Source organism: Erinaceus europaeus, chromosome 5 (assembly GCF_950295315.1).
Source record: "Erinaceus europaeus chromosome 5, mEriEur2.1, whole genome shotgun sequence".
Taxonomy (NCBI): Eukaryota; Metazoa; Chordata; class Mammalia; order Eulipotyphla; family Erinaceidae; genus Erinaceus; species Erinaceus europaeus.
Window position 1 is genome coordinate 127683518 of NC_080166.1, and position 21831 is coordinate 127705348.

Here is a 21831-nt window from a genome sequence, read left to right on the forward strand (position 1 = left end):
CCCCTCCCCCGATAGCTTTCCCATTCTCTATCCCTCTGGGAGCATGGACCCAGGGTCATTGTGGGTTGCAGAAGGTAGAAGGTCTGGCTTCTGTAATTGCTTCCCCGCTGAACATGGGCGTTGACTGGTCGGTCCATACTCCCAGTCTGCCTCTCTCTTTCCCTAGTAGGGTGGGTCTCTGGGGAAGCTGAGCTCCAGGACATATTGGTGGGGTCTTCAATCCAGGGAAGTCTGGCCTGCATCCTGATGACACCTGGAACCTGGTGACTGAAAAGAGAGTTAACATACAAAGCCAAACAAATTGTTGAGCAATCATGGACCCAAAGCTTGGAAAAGTGGAGAGGAAGTATTAGGGAGGTACTCACTGCAAACTCTAGTGTACTTCTGCTTTCTTATTTTGGTGCCATACTCCAAACTCAGTCAATTTCTGCTTTGCGTTTCTACTTCTTTTTTTTTTTTTTTTTACATGCATAACATTCCCCAGATTCCCATTTAGCAATACAACCCCCACTATTTCATTCATCATTTTTCATGGACCTGTATTCTCCCCACCCACCCCAGAGTCTTTTACTTTGGTGTAATACTCCAATTCCATTTCAGGTTCAACTTGTGTTTTCTTTTCTAATCTTGTTTTTCAACTTCGGCCTGAGAGTGAGATCATCCCATATTCATCCTTCTGTTTCTGACTTATTTCACTCAACATGATTTTTTCAAGGTCCATCCAAGATCGGCTGAAAACGGTGAAGTCACCATTTTTTACAGCTGAGTAGTATTCCATTGTGTATATATACCACAACTTGCTCAGCCACTCATCTGTTGTTGGACACCTGGGTTGCTTCCAGGTTTTGGCTATTACAAATTGTGCTGCCAAGAACATATGTGTACACAGATCTTTTTGGATGGATGTGTTGGGTTCCTTAGGATATATCCCCAGGAGGGGAATTGTAGGGTTATAGGGTAGGTCCATTTCTAGCCTTCTGAGAGTTCTCCAGACTGTTCTCCACAGAGGTTGGACCAATTGACATTCCCACCAGCAGTGCAGGAGGGTTCCTTTGACCCCACACCCTCTCCAGCATTTGCTGCTGTTATCTTTTCTGATGTGTGACATTCTCACAGGAGTGAAGTGACATCTCATTGTTGTCTTGATTTGCATTTCTCTGACAATCAGAGACTTGGAGCATTTTTTCATGTGTTTCTCGGCCTTTTGGATCTCTTCTGTGGTGAATATTCTGTCCAAGTCCTCCCCCCATTTTTGGATGGGGTTATTTGTTGTCTTGTTGAGTCTGGCAAGCTCTTTATATATGTTGGTTATTAAACTCTTATCTGATGTATGGCATGTAAAGATCTTCTCCCATTTTGTGACGGGTCTCTTGATTTGGCTAGTGGTTTCTTTTGCTGTGAAGAAGCTTTTTAATTTGATGTAGTCCCATAGGTTTATACTTGCCTTAGTCTTCCTTGTAATTGGATTCGTTTCATTGAAAATGTCTTTAAAATTTATGCGGAAAAAAGTTCTTCCAATATTTTCCTCTAAGTATCTGATAGTTTGTGGTCTAACATCCAAGTCCTTGATCCACTTGGAATTTACTTTTGTATTTGGTGAAATACAGTGATTCAGTTTCATTCTTCTGCATGTTTCAACCCACTGTTTCCAACACCATTTGTTGAAGAGACTCTGCTTTCCCCATATAATAGTCTGGGCCTCTTTGTCAAAGATTAGATGTCCATACGTGTGGGGCCTCATTTCTGGGCTCTCAATTCTATTCCACTGGTCAGTGTGTCTGTTCATGTTCCAGTACCAAGCAGTTTTGATGACAATGGCCCTATAATATAGTTTGAGATCTGGCAGTGTGATGCCTCCGGTTCTGTTCTTTTTTCTCAAGATTGTTTTGGCAATTCTAGGTCTTTTCTGGTTCCAGATAAACATTTGTAGCATTTGTTCTATTCTCCTAAAAAATGTGCTTGGGATCTTGATGGGGATAGCATTAAATTTGTAGATGGCTCTGGGTAATATATTCATTTTGATGATGTTAATTCTTCCAACCCATGAGCATGGAATATCTTTCCACTTCTTTGTGTCTTTTTCAATTTCTTTGAGTAGTGACTCATAATTTTCAGTATACAAGTCTTTCACTTCTTTGGTTAGGTTTACTCCTAGATATTTTATTGTTTTTGTTGCTATAGAAAAAGGAACTGATTTCTGGATTTCAATTTCTTCTAACTTAGTGTTTGCATAGAGGAATGCCACTGACTTTTGAATGTTAATTTTATAGCCTGACACATTACTGTATTGCCTGATGATTTCCAAAAGCTTCTTGCTGGATTCCTTAGGTTTTTCCATGTATACTATCATGTCATCTGCAAATAAGGAGAATTTGACTTCTTCTCTTCCAATCTGTATGCCTTTAATTCCTTGCTCCTGCCTGATTGCTATGGCAAGAACTTCCAACACTATGTTGAATAGTAATGGTGATAGTGGGCAGCCCTGTCTAGTACCTGATCTGAGGGGAAATGCTTCCAGTTTTTCACCATTGAGTATGATGTTGGCTGTAGGTTTGCTATATATAGACTCCACTATCTTCAGGAATTTTCCATCTATTCCTATTTTTTGTAGTGTTTTGATCATAAAGGGATGTTGTATTTTGTCAAAGGCTTTCTCTGCATCTATTGATATGACCATGTGGTTTTTGGTCTTGCTTTTGTTGATGTGGTGGATCACATTGATTGATTTACGTATATTAAACCAACCTTGCATGCCTGGGATAAACCCCACTTGGTCATGATGCACAATTTTTTTGATATACTGCTGTATCCAGTTGGCTAGAATTTTGTTCAATATTTTCGCATCTATGTTCATCAGAGATACTGGTCTGTAGTTTTCTTTTTTGGTTGTGTCCCTGTCTGCTTTTGGTATCAGGGTGATGTTGGCTTCATAGAAGCTGGCAGGGAGTATTCCAGTGTCTTCAATCTTCTGGAAGACTTTTAAAAGTAGAGGTATTAGTTCTTCTTTGAAAGTTTTGTAGAATTCATTTGTAAAACCATCTGGTCCAGGACTTTTATTTTTGGGAAGATTTTTGATAACTGTTTCAATTTCATTAGCTGTGATGGGCCTGTTCATGTTATCCACTTCCTCTTTACTTAGTTTTGGAAGTTGGTAGATATCTAGGAAATCATTCATTTCTTCCAGGTTCTCTAGCTTGGTGGCATATAGTTGTTCATAGAAGCCTCACATGATATGTTGAATTTCTGCAGTGTCTGTTGTGATTTCTCCTCTTTCGTTTACTATCCGATTTATTTGGGTCTTCTCCCTTTTTTGTTTTGTGAGTCTGGCTAAAGGTTTGTCAATTTTGTTTACTCTTTCGAAGAACCAACATTTACTTTCATTGATCTTTTGTATGGTTTTCCTATTCTCAATGTTATTTATTTCTGCCCTAACTTTAGTAATTTCTGTCCTTCTGGTTGCTTTAGGATTCCTTTGTTGTTCTTCTTCTAGGTCTTTGAGATGAGAGAGGATATTTCTGAGGTTGCATTCACCGCTACTGTTCTGTCTGTTTACTAGTAAGAAGATAAAAGAAGTGTGTTTTTAATGACTTTTTTTAAAAGCCTCTATGGGAGAAATAGAGGGAAGAGAGGGAGAGAGAGAGAGAGTACTTTTTTGGTATAAATGCAGTTTGTTTTTTTTTTAAGGTGTTCGCCTAGGTTTGTGGTTACAGGTTAAGTAAGAATGAAACCTAAAAATAATTGTTTAAAGAGCAGTTGGTGAGAGAAAAGATTCAGGTAATAGCAGAGATTGAGGCCCCAGTTTTGTACAATATAATGTAAATAAATTCTATGAAGACAAAAGGATCGTAAAAGTTAAAAACCTGTTTATAAACTACTACATTAGCAGACATAAAAGTTAGTTAGGGGCCGGGTTGTGGCGCACCAGGTAGAGCACACGTTACAGTGTGCAAGCATCTGGGTTCAAGCTCTTAGTCCTCACCTATAGGCGGAAAGCTTTGCAAGTGGCAAAGCAGAGCTGCAGGTGTATCTCTGTCTCTCACCCTCTCTGTCTCCTCTTTCCTTCTTGATTTCTGGCTGTGTCTATCAATCAATAAATAAATTTTTTTTTTTTAAAGTTACTGTGGGAGTCGGGCGATAGGATAAGAGGGGTACAATACCACACAATTCCTATCACCAGAGTTCTGCATCCCATCCCTTTCATTGAAAGCTTCCCTATTCTTTATCCCTCTGGGAGTATGGGCCCAGGATCATTATGGGGTACAGAAGGTAGAAGGTCTGGCTTCTCTAATTGCTTCTCTGCTGGACATAGGCATTAGCAGGTTGATCCATTTTCTCGGGCCTGTTTCTGTCTTTCCCTAGTGGGCCTCTGGGGAAGTGAGGTTCTTCTGAGACACATTGGAGAGGTGGATATACAAATTGTTAAGGATTCAAATTTGATTTAAAAAAAATTAACTGCTTTAGTGGATAGAACTGGAAGGTGTTTATGCCATGGAAGTGATGAGAAAGTGAAAGACAGATGCTGGATAGTGTCACTTATGTGGAATATAGAGAATTTCAACACTTCAAGTTGGGGGCTGAGGGTGGGATCGCCAGATTGTAGCTGAATGCAAAGTCAAAAGACTTCGTGAGAACTGAGGTAGCTGGCAGTGGAGGGACATAGCACTTTGATGGTGGTTGTGGTGACATGATTTTGTGATCTTGTAAACCACCACTACAACCCTAGTGGAAAAAAAAAAAAACAATTAAGACAGTGAGCCAACAGTGGTATGCTAACAGACAAGGAGATCCCAAGACAAGCAGGCAACTGGGTCTCATCTTTATTTCCTTTAATCTGATATCTTTATTGTTTTCAACCACATTTTACTGGTTTATAACACTCGCATTTGGGAGGTAAAACTTGACTCCTGCCCCACTCCAACGCCAGTGCCGTCACAGCGCCTAGACAGCCCCTTTACCGTTCACAAGTTGACGTCAGGGCCTGGGACCTCAGATCTGACTCAGTGATCTCAGCTTCTTACCTCAGAAGGATATTTAGGAGCTCAGAAGGGGTGTTTCTTTGAGCCTCTCACATACATACTTGACTTTGTGTGTCTTCCTTCTAGTTGATTCAGAAAGGCACCAAGTTGGTCTTGGAACAAGTTGTCACGTCAATCGCGTCAGTTGCAGATACGGCCGAAGAAAAGTTTGTCCCCTACTATGATTTATTCATGCCGTCATTGAAGCACATCGTTGAGAACGCTGTCCAAAAGGAACTGAGACTTCTCCGGGGAAAGACTATTGAATGCATCAGCCTCATCGGTCTGGCTGTGGGGAAGGAAAAAGTAAGTGACATAGTTGTTGACCTTGTTCTAGAGGGTTTGTTTTCTTATTAACATGCTACTCTTCCTTCATAAATAAACCAGTGCCTTTTTAGCATTTCATTTTAGTGAGAGAGACAGAAGGATCAGAGCACTGCTCACCTCTGGTGCTGGGGGTTGAACCTGGGACCTCGGAATCTCAGGCATGAAAGTCTTTGGCAGAATCATTATTCTGTCTCTCCCCAGCCTGCCTACTTCTTTTCTTTCTTTCTTTCTTTCTTTCTTTCTTTCTTTCTTTCTTTCTTTCTTTCCATCATAAACATGGTTTCTTAGCTTGGACCCTCTTCCTGCTGTATGCACAATCTATGGCTGCTAGATCTTTAAAGAAAATGATTAGTAACAATCCTGTTTTTCTCAGGTGATGTGTCAGGGTTGTCAAAGCCATCTAAAATAGGGTCCTCGGGGCTGGGTGGTGACCTGCCTGGTTGAATGCACAGGTAGCAACCACCTAGGTTCAACCCTGGAGAGCTTCACAAGTGGTGAAACAGTACTACAGATGTCTTTCTCTCTCTTTCTCTATTATTCCCTTCCATCTCAAATTCTCTTGTCTACCTGATAAATAAATAAGGTTCAAGAAGAATTGCCTCTGTCACCAACCACTCGAATGCTGATTCTCAAATGTCACTATAAGCGTGGTCTCCTGCAAAGCCAGTACCACCATTGGAAGCACGTCTGTGTCCCTCTCTCAGTATATTTGCCTTAGATTGTCAGAACTCTCAAGAGCTGGAGGGAAATTGCGTTGTTCTGTGGAGCAGACTGGGTCTTCTTTCTGGATCTAGATTATCTGTCTAGTGCTAGAAATATGTAGCCATTGGAAATGTCTTCACACAGCATTTCACTTTACAGTTTCAGGTTTCACTTCAACCTTGATTGAAAAATGGGTTTTTTTGTTTGTTTGTTTTTGTTTTTTAAAGAGCATTAAGTTCATTGAGCTATGGATGCAGAAATTTCACCGTAATTTTATTTGTGGGAATATGACCCACACAGAAAAATAGTAACTTCTTAGAAAGTTTTCTTGAAAAATTGGGTATCCAGGGGCTGGCTAGTGGTACACCTGGCTGAGCGTAGGTGTCACTGTGCACAAGGCCCTAGGTTCAGGCCCCAGCTCCCACCTGCAGGGGGAAGCTTCCTAAACACTGCAGGTGTGCTCTCTTTTCCTCTCTATCTCCCTTCCCCCTCTCTGTTTCTGTCCTATCAAGTAACTAACTAACTAGAATTGTGCATCAGTATGGGTAAGAGCCTCTCTGATTTGAATACATGCATGAATAATTGGTGTTGATTTTTCCCAACATTTTCTACAGTTCATGCAAGATGCATCAGATGTGATGCAGTTATTGCTGAAGACCCAGACAGACTTCAATGACATGGAAGATGACGATCCTCAGGTAAGTCAGGAGGCCGTCACACCTTCACCTTGACCCACTGAGAAGCCGTGAGTGGTACAAGGCTAAGCGCACTAAAGACAGCACCCCCGGCTTTCTTGAGAAGGGAGCAATTCTTGCTTTCAAACATGTTCTAGCCTTCTGTCTCTTCTCCCTCCCCCCCCCATTGAAGCAGCTCGGGCCTTGAGTCTTTAGTGCCTTTGAGGATTCAGGCCTAGGCTGTCCTCTCCCCTTGAGCCATTTTCTTTGATAAGCTGTGACTTCCACAACTTTCTCTGAATTCATTTGTCTAAGCACTTCCTGGACATCTGAGTTTGCATTTTCCCTGGCTCTCTGCCTCCTGAATTCCCTCCCCTGCCTAAAGGCTTTTGGAATCCCAACAATCTCAGGCATGTGGCACTTTGTAAACATTCCATCAACTTCAGCCTTCCCCCACTCAGCCAGGCGAAGTCCCCAAGGCTCTCTGGCGGGTGTGCCAAGGTGCCACTGTGTGGACATCATCAGTGCCTGCCATGATCTTGGGATCCACACCACCTAACAACACTGAGGTTTTGACTTTACACGGGCACACGGTGCTGCCATAACTTAACTAGGATGAGAAGCCAGGCAAGATAAGAAAGAGTGAGATAGCACACGCTCTCCCGTCTGCCCTGTCTCCTTCTGTCTTAGATTTGGGGCAGATGGCTGCTGCTTTTTTTTTTTAATAGTTCATTGTTACTTGATAGGACGGAGAGAAACTGAGAGGGAGGGAGGGAGGGAGGGGCTCCTGCAGTGCTGCTCCAGCACTCATGAAGCTCCTCTGCAATGTGCGCTCGCCTGGCGGCCACCACTCAATCCCAAGGTGGCTTTTGTTGACTGTTGACGCTTTTCTTCTCTTGATGACCATTTCTTTTTGTTTGTTTTTAAATTTCTTCACTGGGGGATTAATGGTTTCCAGTCAACTGTAAAATACAGTAGTTTGTACGTGCATAACATTCCCCAGTTTTCCACATAAGGATTCAATCCCCGGGACCAGGTGGTAGCGCACGTCTTAACGTGCAAGGACCCAGGTTCAGGTTCAAGCCTCCCCCCTCCCCCGCCCCAGTCTCCACCTGTAGGGGGAAAGCTTTGCTAGTGGTGAAGTAGTGTTGCTGGTGTCTCTCTTCCCTCTCTGTCACCCCTCCTTTCTCAATATCTGGCTGTCTATATCCAATAAATAAATAAATAAAGATAATAATTTTTTAAAAGATTCTTTTTTTAAAAAAAAGAATTCAACTCCCACTGGATCCTCCTCCGCCATCATGTCCCAGGACCTGAACCTTCCCCACCCATCCCAGAGTCTTACTTTGGTCCAATACAACAACTCCAGTACAGGTTCTGCTTAGTGTTTTCCCTTCTGATCTTGTTTTTCAACTTCTGTCTATGAGTGAGATCATCCCATACTCATCTTTCTGTTTCTGACTTACCTCACTTAACAGGATTCCTTCAAGCTCCATCCGAGATGAGGTGAAGAAAGTGAATTCACCATTTTTAATAGCTGTGTAGTATTCCACTGTATATAGACCACAGCTTGCTCAGCCACTCATCTGTTGTTGGACACCTGGGTTGCTTCCAGGTTTTGGCTATTGCAAATTGTGCTGCTGTGAACATAGGTGTACACAGATCTTTGTTGGATAAGTGTGTTTGGTTCTCTTGGTGACTATTTCTTTCTTTTTTTTTTTTTTAAGTTTTCACTTTTTTTGGATTTTTTTCTCTTTTTTATTTATTTCCTTTTGTTGCCCTTGTTGTCTTATTGTTGTAGTTATTATTGATGTTGTTGTTGTTGTTATTGGATAGGACAGAGAGAAATGGAGAGAGGAAGGGAAGACAGGGGGAGAGAAAGACAGACACCTGCGCAGACCTGCTTCACCACTTGTGAAGTGCCTCCCCTGCAGGTAGGGAGCCGGGGGCTTGAACCAGGATCCTTATGGCGGTACTTGCGCTTAGCGCCACGTGCGCTTAACCTGCTGCGCTACCGCCCAACTCCCGATGACTATTTCTTAACCTGTTTATCCCAATAAATCAACACATAGTTTTTCTCCATGCTTTGCAAAGTGGTATGTAAATGGGTATGTTTTGTATATACACATAGATGAGACACTGCTAGCCTCAGGGAGGCTGAGGGGTCTCTGTCAGCTGTGGGCAGGGCCATAAGGACTGTGTCTGTGCCTGTCTTGCTCACCGTTGCAGCAATGAAGAGCAGAATTGAGGCCAAGCGGGATGCTCCAGGACATAGTTATGCAGTGGGTGGACTTTGTTTGCTTGGCTTTCTCAAATGAGTGAGCATGGGCTTGGGGAGACAGCATCATGGTTATACAAAAGACGCCCATGCCTGAGGCTCGGGTCCCAAGTTCAGTCCCCTGCACCACCTTAAGCTAGAGCTGAGCAGTAATGGATTGATTTAATTGGTCAGCTGATTGATTAGTAGACAGGAGCACATGTGGGTGGGTATGGGCCAGGGAGGTGGCACCATGGTTGAAAGCAGGACTCTCATAGTAACACGCACATGGGTGTGCGTGTGGTATATATATATATATTCCCTTTTTGTTGCCTTTGTTTTTTATTGTTGTAGTTATTGTCGTCGTTGGATAGGGCAGAAGGAAATGGAGAGAGGAGGGGGAGAGAAAGATAGATACCTGCAGACCTGCTTCACCGCCTGTGAAGCAACTCCCCTGCAGGTGGCGAGCCAGGGACTCGAACCAGGATTCTTATGCCGGTCCTTGCACTTTGCGCCACATGCGCTTAACCCACTGCGCTACCACCCGACTCCCATAACCAGATTCTTTTTTTTAAATAATATTTTATTCTCTTTTGTTGCCCTTGTTGTTACTGCTGTCGTTGTTGGATAGAACAGAGAGAAATCAAGAGAGGAGAAGACAGAGAGGGGAGAGAAAGATACCTGCAGACCTGCTTCACCGCCTGTGAAGCGACTCCCCTGCAGATGAGGAGCCGAGGGCTTGAACCAGGATCCTTAAGCCAGTCGTTGAGCTTTGCACCACGTGTGCTTAACCCACTGCGCTACCGCCCAACTCCCATAACCAGATTCTTGTATGTGATTTACAGGTGGTTGAATCTGCCTGCACAGCAGTAGGGGAGAGGAGGTGTCTTAAATAGAGTCAGTCACTTAGACGAAAGACGCATGCACACACAGATAACTAAAAATGATGAGGAAGAGGTTTTTTTCTTGGCTGTTAACGTTTAATAAACACTCAGCAGTAGTGTTACAAAGTCAGTATCCCTGCCTTTAGGAAAAATGAGTGCATAGAGAAGAACTGTTTTGTTTCATTGGATTTTATTTATATGACTTAGAGCTGAAAGAGAAAACTATTGACAAAATTCAACTTGGTCCTGTTCTTTCTCCTTTGCTTTGTCTGTCTGTCTACGTGTGAAGTTCACAGTGAGCAATCTTACGATCTTCAGAAATACAGTATTGCATGAATGTAAAATAAAACGATTTCTCTGATATAGGAAATTGCTTTGTTAACGTCTTAATGATTTTTTAACGCGCCCCCCCAGATCTCTTACATGATCTCAGCTTGGGCCAGAATGTGCAAAATCCTTGGGAAAGAGTTTCAGCAATACCTTCCGGTGGTTATGGGACCTCTAATGAAGACGGCTTCCATCAAACCAGAAGTCGCCCTTTTAGACAGTAAGCGCCTCCGTAAGAGCGTGGCAGCGGGGAGTTTCTCTTTCAGTGGGTCGTGTTGACCGCGGGCTTGTTGTCTTTCCTGTTAATAGCCCAGGACATGGAGAACATGAGTGATGATGACGGGTGGGAGTTTGTGAACCTCGGAGACCAGCAGAGTTTCGGTATCAAAACCGCAGGGCTGGAGGAGAAATCAACTGCTTGCCAGATGCTGGTCAGTGATTCCGGGTTTTAGGGACTGACTGCCTGTCTCTCACCACCTCGCGCATTTCACAGGAGTACTTTGCTGCCTTTATTCCTTTCCTTTCCTTCCCCCTCCTTCCCTTGTCTTTCTTTTCTTTTTTAAAGATTGTATTTATTTATTAATGAGAAAGATAGGAGGAGAGAGAGAAAGAACCAGACATCACTCTGGTACATGTGCTGCCAGGGATTGAACTCAGGACCTCATGCTTGAGAGTCCAGTGTCCTAGCCACGATGCACATCCCGGACCACACTTCTTTCTCCCCCCCTCCCCCCATCTCTCTACTTTTTAATGAGAGAGATACAAAAACGTAACACTGAGAGAAAGACCAGAGCACTGCACCTCTCTGGCATATGATGGTGCTGGGGATTGAACCTGGACCTCAGTCTTGGGCCCGCCCTTCCTCCCTTCCTTCCTCTTATTAATATTTTTATGAGCGAGAGCAGGTGCTCAACTTTGGTATATGGTGGTACTGGGGCTTGAACCTGGAACCACTAGGGCCCTGGGCATACAGTTCCTATGCTCTAGCACTGAGCTATCTCCCCAGCCCACCAGTGTTCATTGAGCTAGAGAAACTATTTTGAAGCACCACGAACCTACTCCTTAAAGGTGTGGTTACTGGGCCTGAGATTGGTGCACAGTGCAGTAGGGCGGCGGGTTGTCTCATGATTGGCGTTTTCGTGACGTTAACAATAAGATCGGTGAAGTTTTCATTGCATAAAAAGAAGCAAACGTAGTAGGAAGATCAGAATGTACGACTTTAACAGTCAGCCTAATAAAAGTTTTAAATTTTACTTCAAATTAAAGCACAATTGTGTTCTCTAGTTCAACTTTAGTGTTCCTTGCCTAACATTTACAAGCAGTTTGAATCTTCATGATAACTTAATCTTACAACTGGAGATCAAATAGAGGTTTAACCTCTTTAAAATAAAATTTCTAGGAGTTGGGCAGTAACACAGAGGGTTAAGTGCAGACGGCGCAAAGCGCAAGGACCAGCGTAAGGATCCCGCTTCACAAGTGGTAAAGCAGGTCTGCAGGTGTCTTATCTTTCTCTCTCCCCCTCTCTGTCTTCCCCTCCTCTCTCCATTTCTCTCTGTCCTGCCCAACGACATCAGTAACAACAATAAAAATACATAAAATATATTTAAAAAATAAAACAAAATTACTGATCTTTAGTGGAGTAGAATAGAATAATAGATTATTTTTAAAACAACATTCTTTCTGTTTGGCTCATGGGGGCGGGTGGGGACTTGCTTTGTTTTTACTAGAACTGTCTCTGTTGGGATTAATGGTTTACAGTGACAGTAAAATACAATAATTAGTCCATGTGTGACATTGCACAGTTGTTCACTTTGTCTTAGCTGGTGCCAGAGGCTGAACCCTGTAGCCTCCGACTCAGAAGTCTTGCACAAGTACTTTACCTCTCCACAACCCAAGGTGATGGTGTTTTCAAACACCAAACAACATAAGCTTAGCTGCTATAGATTTACAGAGTGACATGCTACAATTAACCTCTCTCTTTTGGAGATTTTTCCAGGTGGCTGGCGCTTGTGCCAAAAGCACAATTCAACGCGCACCCAGCCTCCCCAGCCTTTGAACGGCAGTGGCTACTGTGACGGTGTCCTGACCTTTCCTGCTCTGTGGTTCTTTTTAGTTAAAAGCCTGGTCAGAGTGCGGGCTTCTGTTATCCTTTAGAGCCGAGGGTGGCGCCTCAGAAGTGAGCTGGATGTTGATTTGTCTCAATACTCTGCCTCAGGTCTGCTATGCGAAGGAGCTGAAGGAGGGCTTTGTGGAGTACACCGAGCAAGTTGTCAAGCTGATGGTCCCTCTGCTCAAGTTCTATTTCCATGATGATATCCTGCCGTGTTTTTTTTAACGCACAAATAGTTGCAGATTTAAACTTAGTAGCTTATTCAGGTGTTTAGACTTTGTGTTCACTAAAGTGCAGTAGACCTGCCGTGACGACTGTGTTTGCATTAACAATAGTTTCAGGTCCTAAACTTAATTAGGGTTGTGTGCCAGTGCGTCACTGTGCTCTTACCACGGGGGAAAAAAAGTGCCAACTGTCCTCTAGTTGCCAGTCTGTAGACCACTGGGTTTAGAATGTGGAGGACCCTGGTCCGGGGGGTGGCACAGTGGCTAAGGTGCTAGACTCTCAAGAATTTGGAGGACTGGTGACTGCTGGCAAATGCTTACAGTTCTGCAACTTGTTCCAAATTATCTTTTGGGGGTATTAGGGAAGTACGGCCTTTCTTAGTAGAAGCCCACTGGGACTTTTCACTTGCTGTAGTGGGAGAGACACTTTTTCAAACGTGCACAAGTACCTTTTCGGGGTAAATCTGCATATTAAATGTTTCCCAGCATGACTGTCCTACTAACAGAACATACCACATAAACACGGTTGGTCCAAGTGAGTGAGGGGAAGGCCGGTCTGAGGCAATGGTGGAGCCTGGGCCCAAACCCAGAGCCCCTGTTGAGGCTCCCTGAGGCTTCCCCAGGGAACTCCTGGTCTGCATTCCCCAGCAGACTTGCCAGGATGCCAGAGGGCAAAGCAGGTCTTCCCTCCACGGAGGTCTCAAGACCGTATTATTATATTACAAATAGTATAAGATGAGAGAGACCGTGTTCTTTTCGGAAAGTAAAAAGGCTGGGACAGGAAGAATTTTTCTTAGTAGTTGAGAAATTATTTTTCTTGGTTCTTCCAGTAAAGTCACAGCACTTAACGGGCTAGGCATGGCATGTCTTGAGGTCTATTCTTAGGTCCCAGGATCTTTTCCCGGCCATGTTTTAAGTTTGCAGATTATGTGCTGACAACAGGCCCCTGGTTCTGTCTCTGGCATCTTTACTACAGTACTGCAGGTGACGGAACGGGCAGGAGGCTTGTGTGTGTCCAGTGGGCAGAGAGATTAACAGGAGCTGCTGGATAGAGGTCTGAGATAAACACAAGTTGCACCAGTGAGCACACCAGCATTTAAACAAGCAAAATGGTAGGACCGTCTTTTCAGAACCTCGAGCCGCTTCATCTCCTTAACGAGCCAACGTGTCCGAGTGGCGGCAGCAGAGTCAATGCCTCTCCTCTTGGAATGTGCGAGAGTCCGAGGCCCCGAGTACCTCACACAGATGTGGCATTTCATGTGTGACGCCCTCATCAAGGCCATTGGCACGGAACCGGATTCAGATGTCCTCTCAGAAATAATGCATTCTTTTGCAAAGGTGATTATTTTTCTTTAAAGTACATAAGAGATTGTGTATTCATTCCTTAGTCTTATAAAATAAACTTGGGGGGAGCCGGGCAGTGGCGCAGTGGGTTAAGCACATGTGGCACAAAGCACAAGGACCAGCGTGAGGATCCCGGTTCGAGCCCCTGGCTCCCCACCTGCAGGAGAGTCACTTGACAGGTGGTGAAGCAGGTCTGCGGGTGTCTGTCTTTCTTTCTCTCTCCCTCTGTCTTCCCCTCCTCTCTCCATTTCTCTCTGTCCTATCCAACAACAACGACATCAGTTGTAGCTACAGCACTAAATAAGGGCAACGAAAGGGAATAAATATTTAAAAAAAAAAAAAAAAGAATAAAAATAAACGGGTTTTTGTTGCTAAATTGGATGGCACTTTACTGAAAATGTTTTTTTTTTTTTTTTTATCATGTCATTTTCTTATCACAGCTGTAGAATTATAGGCATCTGGACTCCCAGCCCAGACCTGCTTTCTGTCCAGAAATCCCCTTAAGTCTCCAGTTTTGCCCCAGTTGCTGTTTTGCTGCCTCGCGGGCTCTGCGCCACAAGCCCCTGGTCTTCCTGCACTCTCTTCTTCTTCTAGCGTTTGCCCTTCTTCCGCAGCCAGTCCACAGCGTCAGGTTGAGCCTGATGTCAAGTTTCGAGACCTCCTTTGAATCTGGAGAGGTGGCAGTCGTTGACTATGTGGGTCATAGTCTGTCTGGAGCCGCAGGGGCAGCTTGTCCCCCTTTCCTCAGGCCATCACCGGCGCGCTATTTCAGCCGCTTCATAGCCCCCACCATCAGTCCTGGGGTTCAGAATTGCCTTTCTCTCCTAAAATGGTCCTGGCCCCTTTTGTCCTGGTGGCTCACAGTGCCCCACAGGCCGGCCCCTCCACTGGGGAGCCACTCTGCCTCTGGCACGATGCCTGCCCCTTTAGAGAAAGAAGCTCAGGACAGAAGTCCGGACACTGGTGAAACAGAGACAGTGGAAGTGAGTCCACTAGGTGAACCGAGAGACGCGGATTGCCAGGCAGTCTCGCTCAGACACAGGTGGAGCGTGTGGCAGACTTGCAGGAATAATAGCGACCAAACTGACTGGACAAGGATGGAGTGCAGTGGGTGTGGCGCTTGTACACACATTCCTGTGGGTGTGATGCCGTGCTCCAAAAAAAACGATGTTTAAAGAAGGTTTTTGGAAACCGGTTCGCGGTGCTGGCTGTCGAGCTGGTGCCATGTGTGCGGTCCCAGCTGCCTCCCCACCCCCCTCCCTCCATCTGAAGTTTTGAAGCAGCGGAGTCATTTACACCCTGATGACCAAAAAGCAGAATTTTTTTTTTTTTCCTGTTTTTTGTTTTTGATGGAAACGGAAACGCCTTTGTAACATACACCAAAAGTGCATTTATTGCTTTAATAATCTTTTAGGACACTGAATTATGTTAACTTTTTAAGCTTCCATATGATTTTGACTGAAAGCACATAAAATTGATGGATGACTTTCCTGAACCTCATTTTAGTGCATTGAAGTCATGGGAGACGGATGCCTTAATAATGAACATTTTGAAGAGTTGGGAGGAATTTTGAAAGCTAAACTTGAAGAGCATTTCAAGAATCAGGAACTGCGGCAAGGTAAGTTTTCCTGACTTTTGTCTCTAACTATTTTTACCATCTCGGTGATCATTTAAAAAGACATTTATTTGGGTGTGTTTTAGTTAAAAGACAAGATGAAGACTATGATGAGCAGGTGGAAGAATCCCTACAAGATGAGGTAAATCACCCCTTAGAGCTGGTTTCTGTAACTGCGCGCCTCTGCTCCCTCCCTCCCCCTACCTCTACGCTGTTCCTCCTTTTTCACCGGAGCGTTGCTCAGCTCTGGCTTCTGCTCGCAGTAGGGACTGAACCTGGAGCTCGAGAACATCGGGCATGAGAGACTCTGAATAACCATTATGCATGTCCCCCATCTCAAATATCTCTTACTTGTTCTGATATGATTATCGGCCTGGAGAAGAATCACATTTGCATTTTGTTTAGAATCAAGAATCCGAAGGTCGCCAGTTTGTGTTTCAGATACCCTGTGTATTTCACAGTGGCCACTTGTGCTTGGTGGTGCTTTCACCATCTTAAAGATGAGTGAACTCAAATTCAGAGCCACACTTTTCACAGTCTGGGGCCTGACGCCAGGCCACTTCACACCAGTTGTCTTCCTACCACACCAACATAAAGCAGATTTCCCTGTAGATGGCACTTATGTCATGGTTGATACAATCCTCCTTCCCCTTATTTTTTCCCTAGCAAACTACTTGACAGCATCTGACACACAGTTTAATTAGGGCCTGGAGTGTGTGCCAGATGTCCAGCCCCGTGGGCCAGTGCTGACGCTCACCCCTGCACTCTGCAGAGCACTCAGAAGAAATGAGGTGCTGTCACTGACCCCCACACCGCCCATCCTCCACTCTACAATTGAACACAGTCTTGCAAAAAGCAAAGCAAAATACTGAAATGAACTATCTCGACTCTTTTTTTTCCCAATTTTTTTTTGTTTGTTTGTTTTTTACCAGAGCATTGCTCAGCTCTGGCTTTTGGTGGTGTAGGGGATTGAACCTGGGACTTTGGAGCCTCAGGCATGAGAGTCTCCTTGCATAACCATTATGCTAGTACCCCTGCCCTCTAGACTCTTTAAGAAAGTGATGAAAAATGTTTTCTGTATCTCTGTGCTTCTATTAATAATGGGGTGTCTTTAATAAATATGAGCATGTTTTTTTTTTGTTTGTTTTTAGGATGATAATGATGTTTACATTCTGACCAAAGTGTCAGACATTTTACATTCAATATTCAGTAGCTACAAGGAAAAGGTGTTGCCATGGTTTGAACAGCTACTTCCGTTAATTGTCAACCTAATTGTAAGTGTTACCTGTCTGACAGTTACTTTAGGCCACTACTCCAGAGTTGTTTCAGTGTAGCATTTAAGAATATAGACTTTGGGGAGTTGGGCAGTAGAGCAGTGGTTTAAGCGCCAAGGACCGGCCTAAGGATCCCGGTTCGAGTCCCCAGCTCCCCACCTGCAGGGGAGTTGCTTCATAGGTGTTGAAGCAGGTCTGCAGGTGTCTATCTTTCTCTCCTCTCTGTCTTCCTTTCCTCACTTCATTTTTCTGTTCTATCCAACAACAACTATATCAATAATAACAATGATAACTATTTTGTTACAACAGTAAAACAACAAGGGCAACAAAAGGGAACCAATAGTTTTTAAAAATCTTTTAAAAAGAATATAGACTTTGTTCATTCTTAGACACCACTGCACATCTTTAATGTGAGTTAAGTTTACTGCGCTTGCCTGAATATTCTGCTCCTCAATATATGCCTGAAGTGCCTCCTGAAATCTTTCATAGTCCAGTTGATTCGCAGTACATTTTAAAGACATACCAGTATTTTTTTTTCATTATTTCTAATTATCAATGCCCTGCTAAGTTAATAAATGGAAACAGAATGATTGCATGTTTTCCAAGGAAGCCTAAAGAATACTTAGTGTACCGCCAGCGATTGTACATTCTGGCTAATATCCTTACTATGGGGAATCTTTTCTGTTTGTTTTTTAACATAAGATGTTTGTCTTGGTTTTTAGTTTTGCATTTATTGTTGTTAGTGCAGGACGTTTTAAAGCCACTGTGTATGTGTGTATGTCTGAATTTACCTGTTGAGTCAATACTAGAAAGATCTTTACAGCTTTTATTTTTGTGTTTTTTAAATACAGCGTTACCATTATCTTAGGAAGTAGATGTTTACCTATTGCTGCTACTGTCAGTTCCTCCTGGTATATGGTAATGTCAGGCTGTGGAGTTCTGTAGCGAATCACAGTCTTGTGAGTCTGTTTTGTTGACTCTTTGGAGTGGCTGAGGGCTGTTTTCACTAGAAGTGGTCGTCCGTTGTGTTGCTCTCTGCTGCCTGTATCAGGAACATCCCTGTAAGCTACTCATCTATAGCAAAGTTTTTTTTGTTTTTTTAAAAACAGTTTCACAACATGAATGTCTTTGTATTCTCTACATGCTGCAGTACTCAAAACTTAAAAGAGTGTCTCTTTTGTAGTGTCCGCCCAGACCCTGGCCAGACAGACAGTGGGGATTGTGCATCTTTGATGATGTCATTGAGCACTGTAGCCCATCCTCATTTAAATACGCAGAGTATTTCTTGAGGCCGATGCTCCAGTACGTCTGCGACAACAGCCCGGAAGTCAGGCAGGCTGCTGCGTATGGCCTGGGGGTCATGGCACAATATGGCGGCGATAACTACCGTCCTTTCTGCACAGGTATCTGCCGCTTTCTGCCCTCTTCTCCTGCTCTGTCTAATGCCCCTTTTCTAAGCTCTTTGGATTTTACCAGCTTCGTTTTCACAGAGGTGGGGAGCGAAATGAAATTGGACCGGCATCAGACCCAGTTTGTTTGGGATCTGGTGGCATGCCACAGCCACAGCCCAGAACTTTACAAACACAGCTGGTGCTTATCTTGTTTTCTGTCTGGCACAGTAGTGTGGCCAAAGAGCTTTTGAAGCCTAAGTCCCCTTCCGCGATGCGGAGTGGGGATCTAAGTTCGGAGAAGCTGGTGCTGCTGGGACCTGTGATTCCGCAGCCAAGAAAAGAGTGTTCTTGACACTTGAGTATTTCTTCACATCCATCAGTAGCTGGACCAAATATAAGAGGGCAATGCGTATGCTCCTTTGTATGTAAATAAGATTTTAACTGGTTCCCCTCCCCCCAAAAAATGTTTACTTTAGAAGCACTTCCACTGCTGGTAAGAGTCATTCAGTCTGCTGATTCTAAGACCAAAGAAAATGTCAACGCTACAGAGAACTGCATCTCAGCAGTGGGGAAGATTATGAAGTTCAAGCCCGACTGTGTGAATGTCGAGGAGGTCCTACCTCACTGGTTGTCTTGGCTTCCGCTCCATGAAGATAAAGAAGAAGCAGTGCAGACTTTCAGCTATCTGTGCGACCTCATTGAAAGGTGAGGGGCTGGGAGTCGGGCTGTAGCACAGCGGGTTAAGCGCAGGTGGCGCAAAGCACAAGGACTGGCATAAGGATCCCAGTTCGAACCCCGGCTCCCCACCTGCAGGGGGTCGCTTCACAGGCGGTGAAGCAGGTCTGCAAGTGTCTGTCTTTCTCTCCTCTCTGTCTTCCCCTCCTCTCTCCATTTCTCTCTGTCCTATCCAACAACGACAACAACAATAATAACTACAACAGTAAAACAACAAGGGCAACAAAGGGGAATAAATAAAATAAATATTAAAAAAAGAAAGAAAGAAAGGTGAGGGGCTGTGGGTCCTGAGAAGCCTCGTCACAGCCTCAGTCACCTCGTAATCAGATCTGATTCTAAGTTAACTTGATGAGATTAAAAACCTTCTGGTATTGTCACCCATTCTCATTACCCAGTTGACTTGAGATTTGTAGATGTTTTAATTTCAGCAGTACCAAGGGGTAACTGACCTTTTTTTTTTTTTAAGTAGAATTAAGATTGCAGTACATTGTCAGCACTATTTTTTCAACCTGCTAAAACTCTGATGGTGGCTTTTGGATTCAAGAGTCAGTGGCAATAAGATTAAGATTCCAAATGGGGGGAGTCGGGCTGTAGCGCAGCGGGTTAAGCGCAGGTGGCGCAAAGCACAAGGACTGGCATAAGGATCCCGGTTAGAACCCCGGCTCCCCACCTGCAGGGGAGTCACTTCACAGGCGGTGAAGCAGGTCTGCAGGTGTCTATCTTTCTCTCCTCCTCTCTGTCTTCCCCTCCTCTCTCCATTTCTCTCTGTCCTATCCAACAACGACAACAACAGTAATAACTACAACAGTAAAAAACAAGGGCAACAAAAGGGAATAAATAAAAAAGAAAAAGAAAAAAAAAAGATTCCAAATGGGCAGTCAGAATCTGGGCACTGGCGTTTTCAGTGCTATTTTGTACCCCTGGGTGTATCTAAGAATTGCAACAGCCAGGAAGCTAGAGAAGCTATGAAATCAAAGGTTTATTCTTTGGTGTCTGTTTCTCATGTCCAAGTTCCCTAAATGATATTCATATCCGGACTCTGTCACTATTAATTACTGCTTTTAGTTCATGAATAAATGCAAAGCTCCCACCACTCATCTGGAGTTTGTCAAAATAAGCCAACAGGCATAGTCATTGCTGTTTAAGCTCAGGCTCACAGAACTGAGCCTCATTTTTCCCCCTGAGAATGTCACTAAGAGATACAGCAGCAGACCTGGGGGCTGCCCACCCGCTTTCTGCCTGCCCCTGGTGTCACCACTTCTCCATCCATCTCTCTTGGAAATGGCCTCTTGGAAATAGTCTTGATGACAAAGACTGGAATTCTAGCTCAACCCACTAAGGCATTTCTTTGCATTCCCAGTGCCTGGACTGTGCTTCCCGGCCTCCTCAGCCCCGCATTTGTTCTAGAAGCTGCTCTGCAGCATCCAGATTCATTAAGAAGTTCTTATCCTTGTGATGTTATGTGTGTATCTTCAGGAGTCAAACTCAAAGTGGCTCAGCACTTAGAGCATCCTGTTGTTTGACTTTTAAAACTTGGAAGCTGAGCCAAGTGTTTTCCCTGATTTCCTTGGGAAAGAAACTGAAGAGCTAATAAGTAAATTGAGCCAGCTTCTCTCCTGCCACATTTCACAGGCAGCTGAATTTTCAGTGAATGTTCATAATCACTCTAGAAAGAATCTGCAAAAGAATTTAGTGCTCGGAGAGGGTGTCGGGAAACGAGTGCTTGAGTGGCTTCTATAATTTTCATTTGTGGTGGTTTTCTTTCTCTTTCGTCAGCAATCACCCCATTGTTCTTGGTCCAAACAATACCAATCTGCCCAAAATATTCAGTATAATTGCGGAAGGAGAAATGCATGAGGCCATTAAACACGAAGATCCTTGTGCCAAGCGTCTGGCTAATGTAGTTCGCCAAGTACAGGTGCGGTGCTTTGGTTAAATGGTGGGGTGGGGTGTTCAGTTCTGTTTGGGGTCCTTATTCTTGTATATCAGAAGGAAAACAGGCTGGCCGGCGCTGTGCCGGCAGAGCCCAAGCACCCAGGTTCACACACCGGCTCCTTACCTGTAGGGGGAGCTGCAGGTGCTTCTCTTCACCTTCAGTTCGAGACATTTTGAGCCTTCCAGTTGGTCCTTAGCGGGGACTCCCCGCTATGTCTGACATTTCTGTTAGCTGATACTTGCTCTGTATGGTAAGAGCGTGAGGGGCGTTCGGTCAGCCACTTGGTGTAGCTTTATTATGGAGTGGCACTATGGGGGCATACCTGAGGGTGGTTCTGAGCATGTTTCCAGATGCTGTTTGGCCCACACCTGAACCTGTGCCATCTTGTCTCCTTAGACTTCCGGAGGACTGTGGACTGAATGCATAGCACAGCTCAGTCCCGAGCAGCAGGCGGCCATACAGGAGCTCCTGAACTCCGCCTGAAGGGCCTGCACACCACCGCCAGAAAACTAACTCCAAATAAACGTTTACCCTTTTGTTTAGGTTTCTCTGTTTTGTTTTTGAACAAAAGAACGGTAGAGTTGTGTGTAGGCCATTCTTCTGCAAAGCCACAGCAGCAGCAAGAGGAGTGCTGGGTGTCAGAATGGTGTCTAAATGAATATCTACCCTAGCCGCTGAAGACATTCCCCCGCACGCCCTCCAGCCGCACCGAAGAGTATTTTTCTATTGGTATCCTTCACCCATCTGAAAGGGACAGGGAAATAACATTAACTTGTTTTCTCGCTAGACATGAGATTTACAGCGAACAGCTTTAAGATCAGTTGTGCAGCCTAGATGTGCATTAAAAATACTGCTAGAGACTTAAGTGTTGGTTTTATTAATAGTGGACTTTGAGTCCTTCTGTAGGCTAGAAGAAGCCTTTTACCCAGCAAACTGGTAGGTCCAAACATGGGAGGGGGAGATGGTGACCAAAACCGGCATGAAGCTGTCCTATTTGGTATCACTTTCAGGTGTGT

General features: G+C 44.2%; 1 protein-coding gene across 2 annotated transcripts in view; it reads left to right on the forward strand.

The window, feature by feature from the left end:
- The window catches only part of IPO5 (importin 5), a 71775-nt gene extending 50418 nt beyond the window's left edge, over positions 1 to 21357 (forward strand). For both annotated transcript variants that reach the window (XM_060191787.1, XM_060191786.1), the window contains 13 exons: positions 5103 to 5321; positions 6659 to 6742; positions 10274 to 10406; positions 10496 to 10617; positions 12402 to 12498; positions 13686 to 13858; positions 15371 to 15482; positions 15566 to 15621; positions 16631 to 16753; positions 17937 to 18156; positions 18621 to 18849; positions 20656 to 20797; positions 21212 to 21357. In XM_060191787.1, coding sequence (XP_060047770.1) covers positions 5103 to 5321; positions 6659 to 6742; positions 10274 to 10406; positions 10496 to 10617; positions 12402 to 12498; positions 13686 to 13858; positions 15371 to 15482; positions 15566 to 15621; positions 16631 to 16753; positions 17937 to 18156; positions 18621 to 18849; positions 20656 to 20797; positions 21212 to 21298 — 1797 coding nt within the window. In that variant the 3' untranslated portion in view covers positions 21299 to 21357. The remainder of the gene's footprint in view (positions 1 to 5102; positions 5322 to 6658; positions 6743 to 10273; positions 10407 to 10495; positions 10618 to 12401; positions 12499 to 13685; positions 13859 to 15370; positions 15483 to 15565; positions 15622 to 16630; positions 16754 to 17936; positions 18157 to 18620; positions 18850 to 20655; positions 20798 to 21211) is intronic.
- The last annotated feature ends 474 nt before the right edge of the window (positions 21358 to 21831 follow it).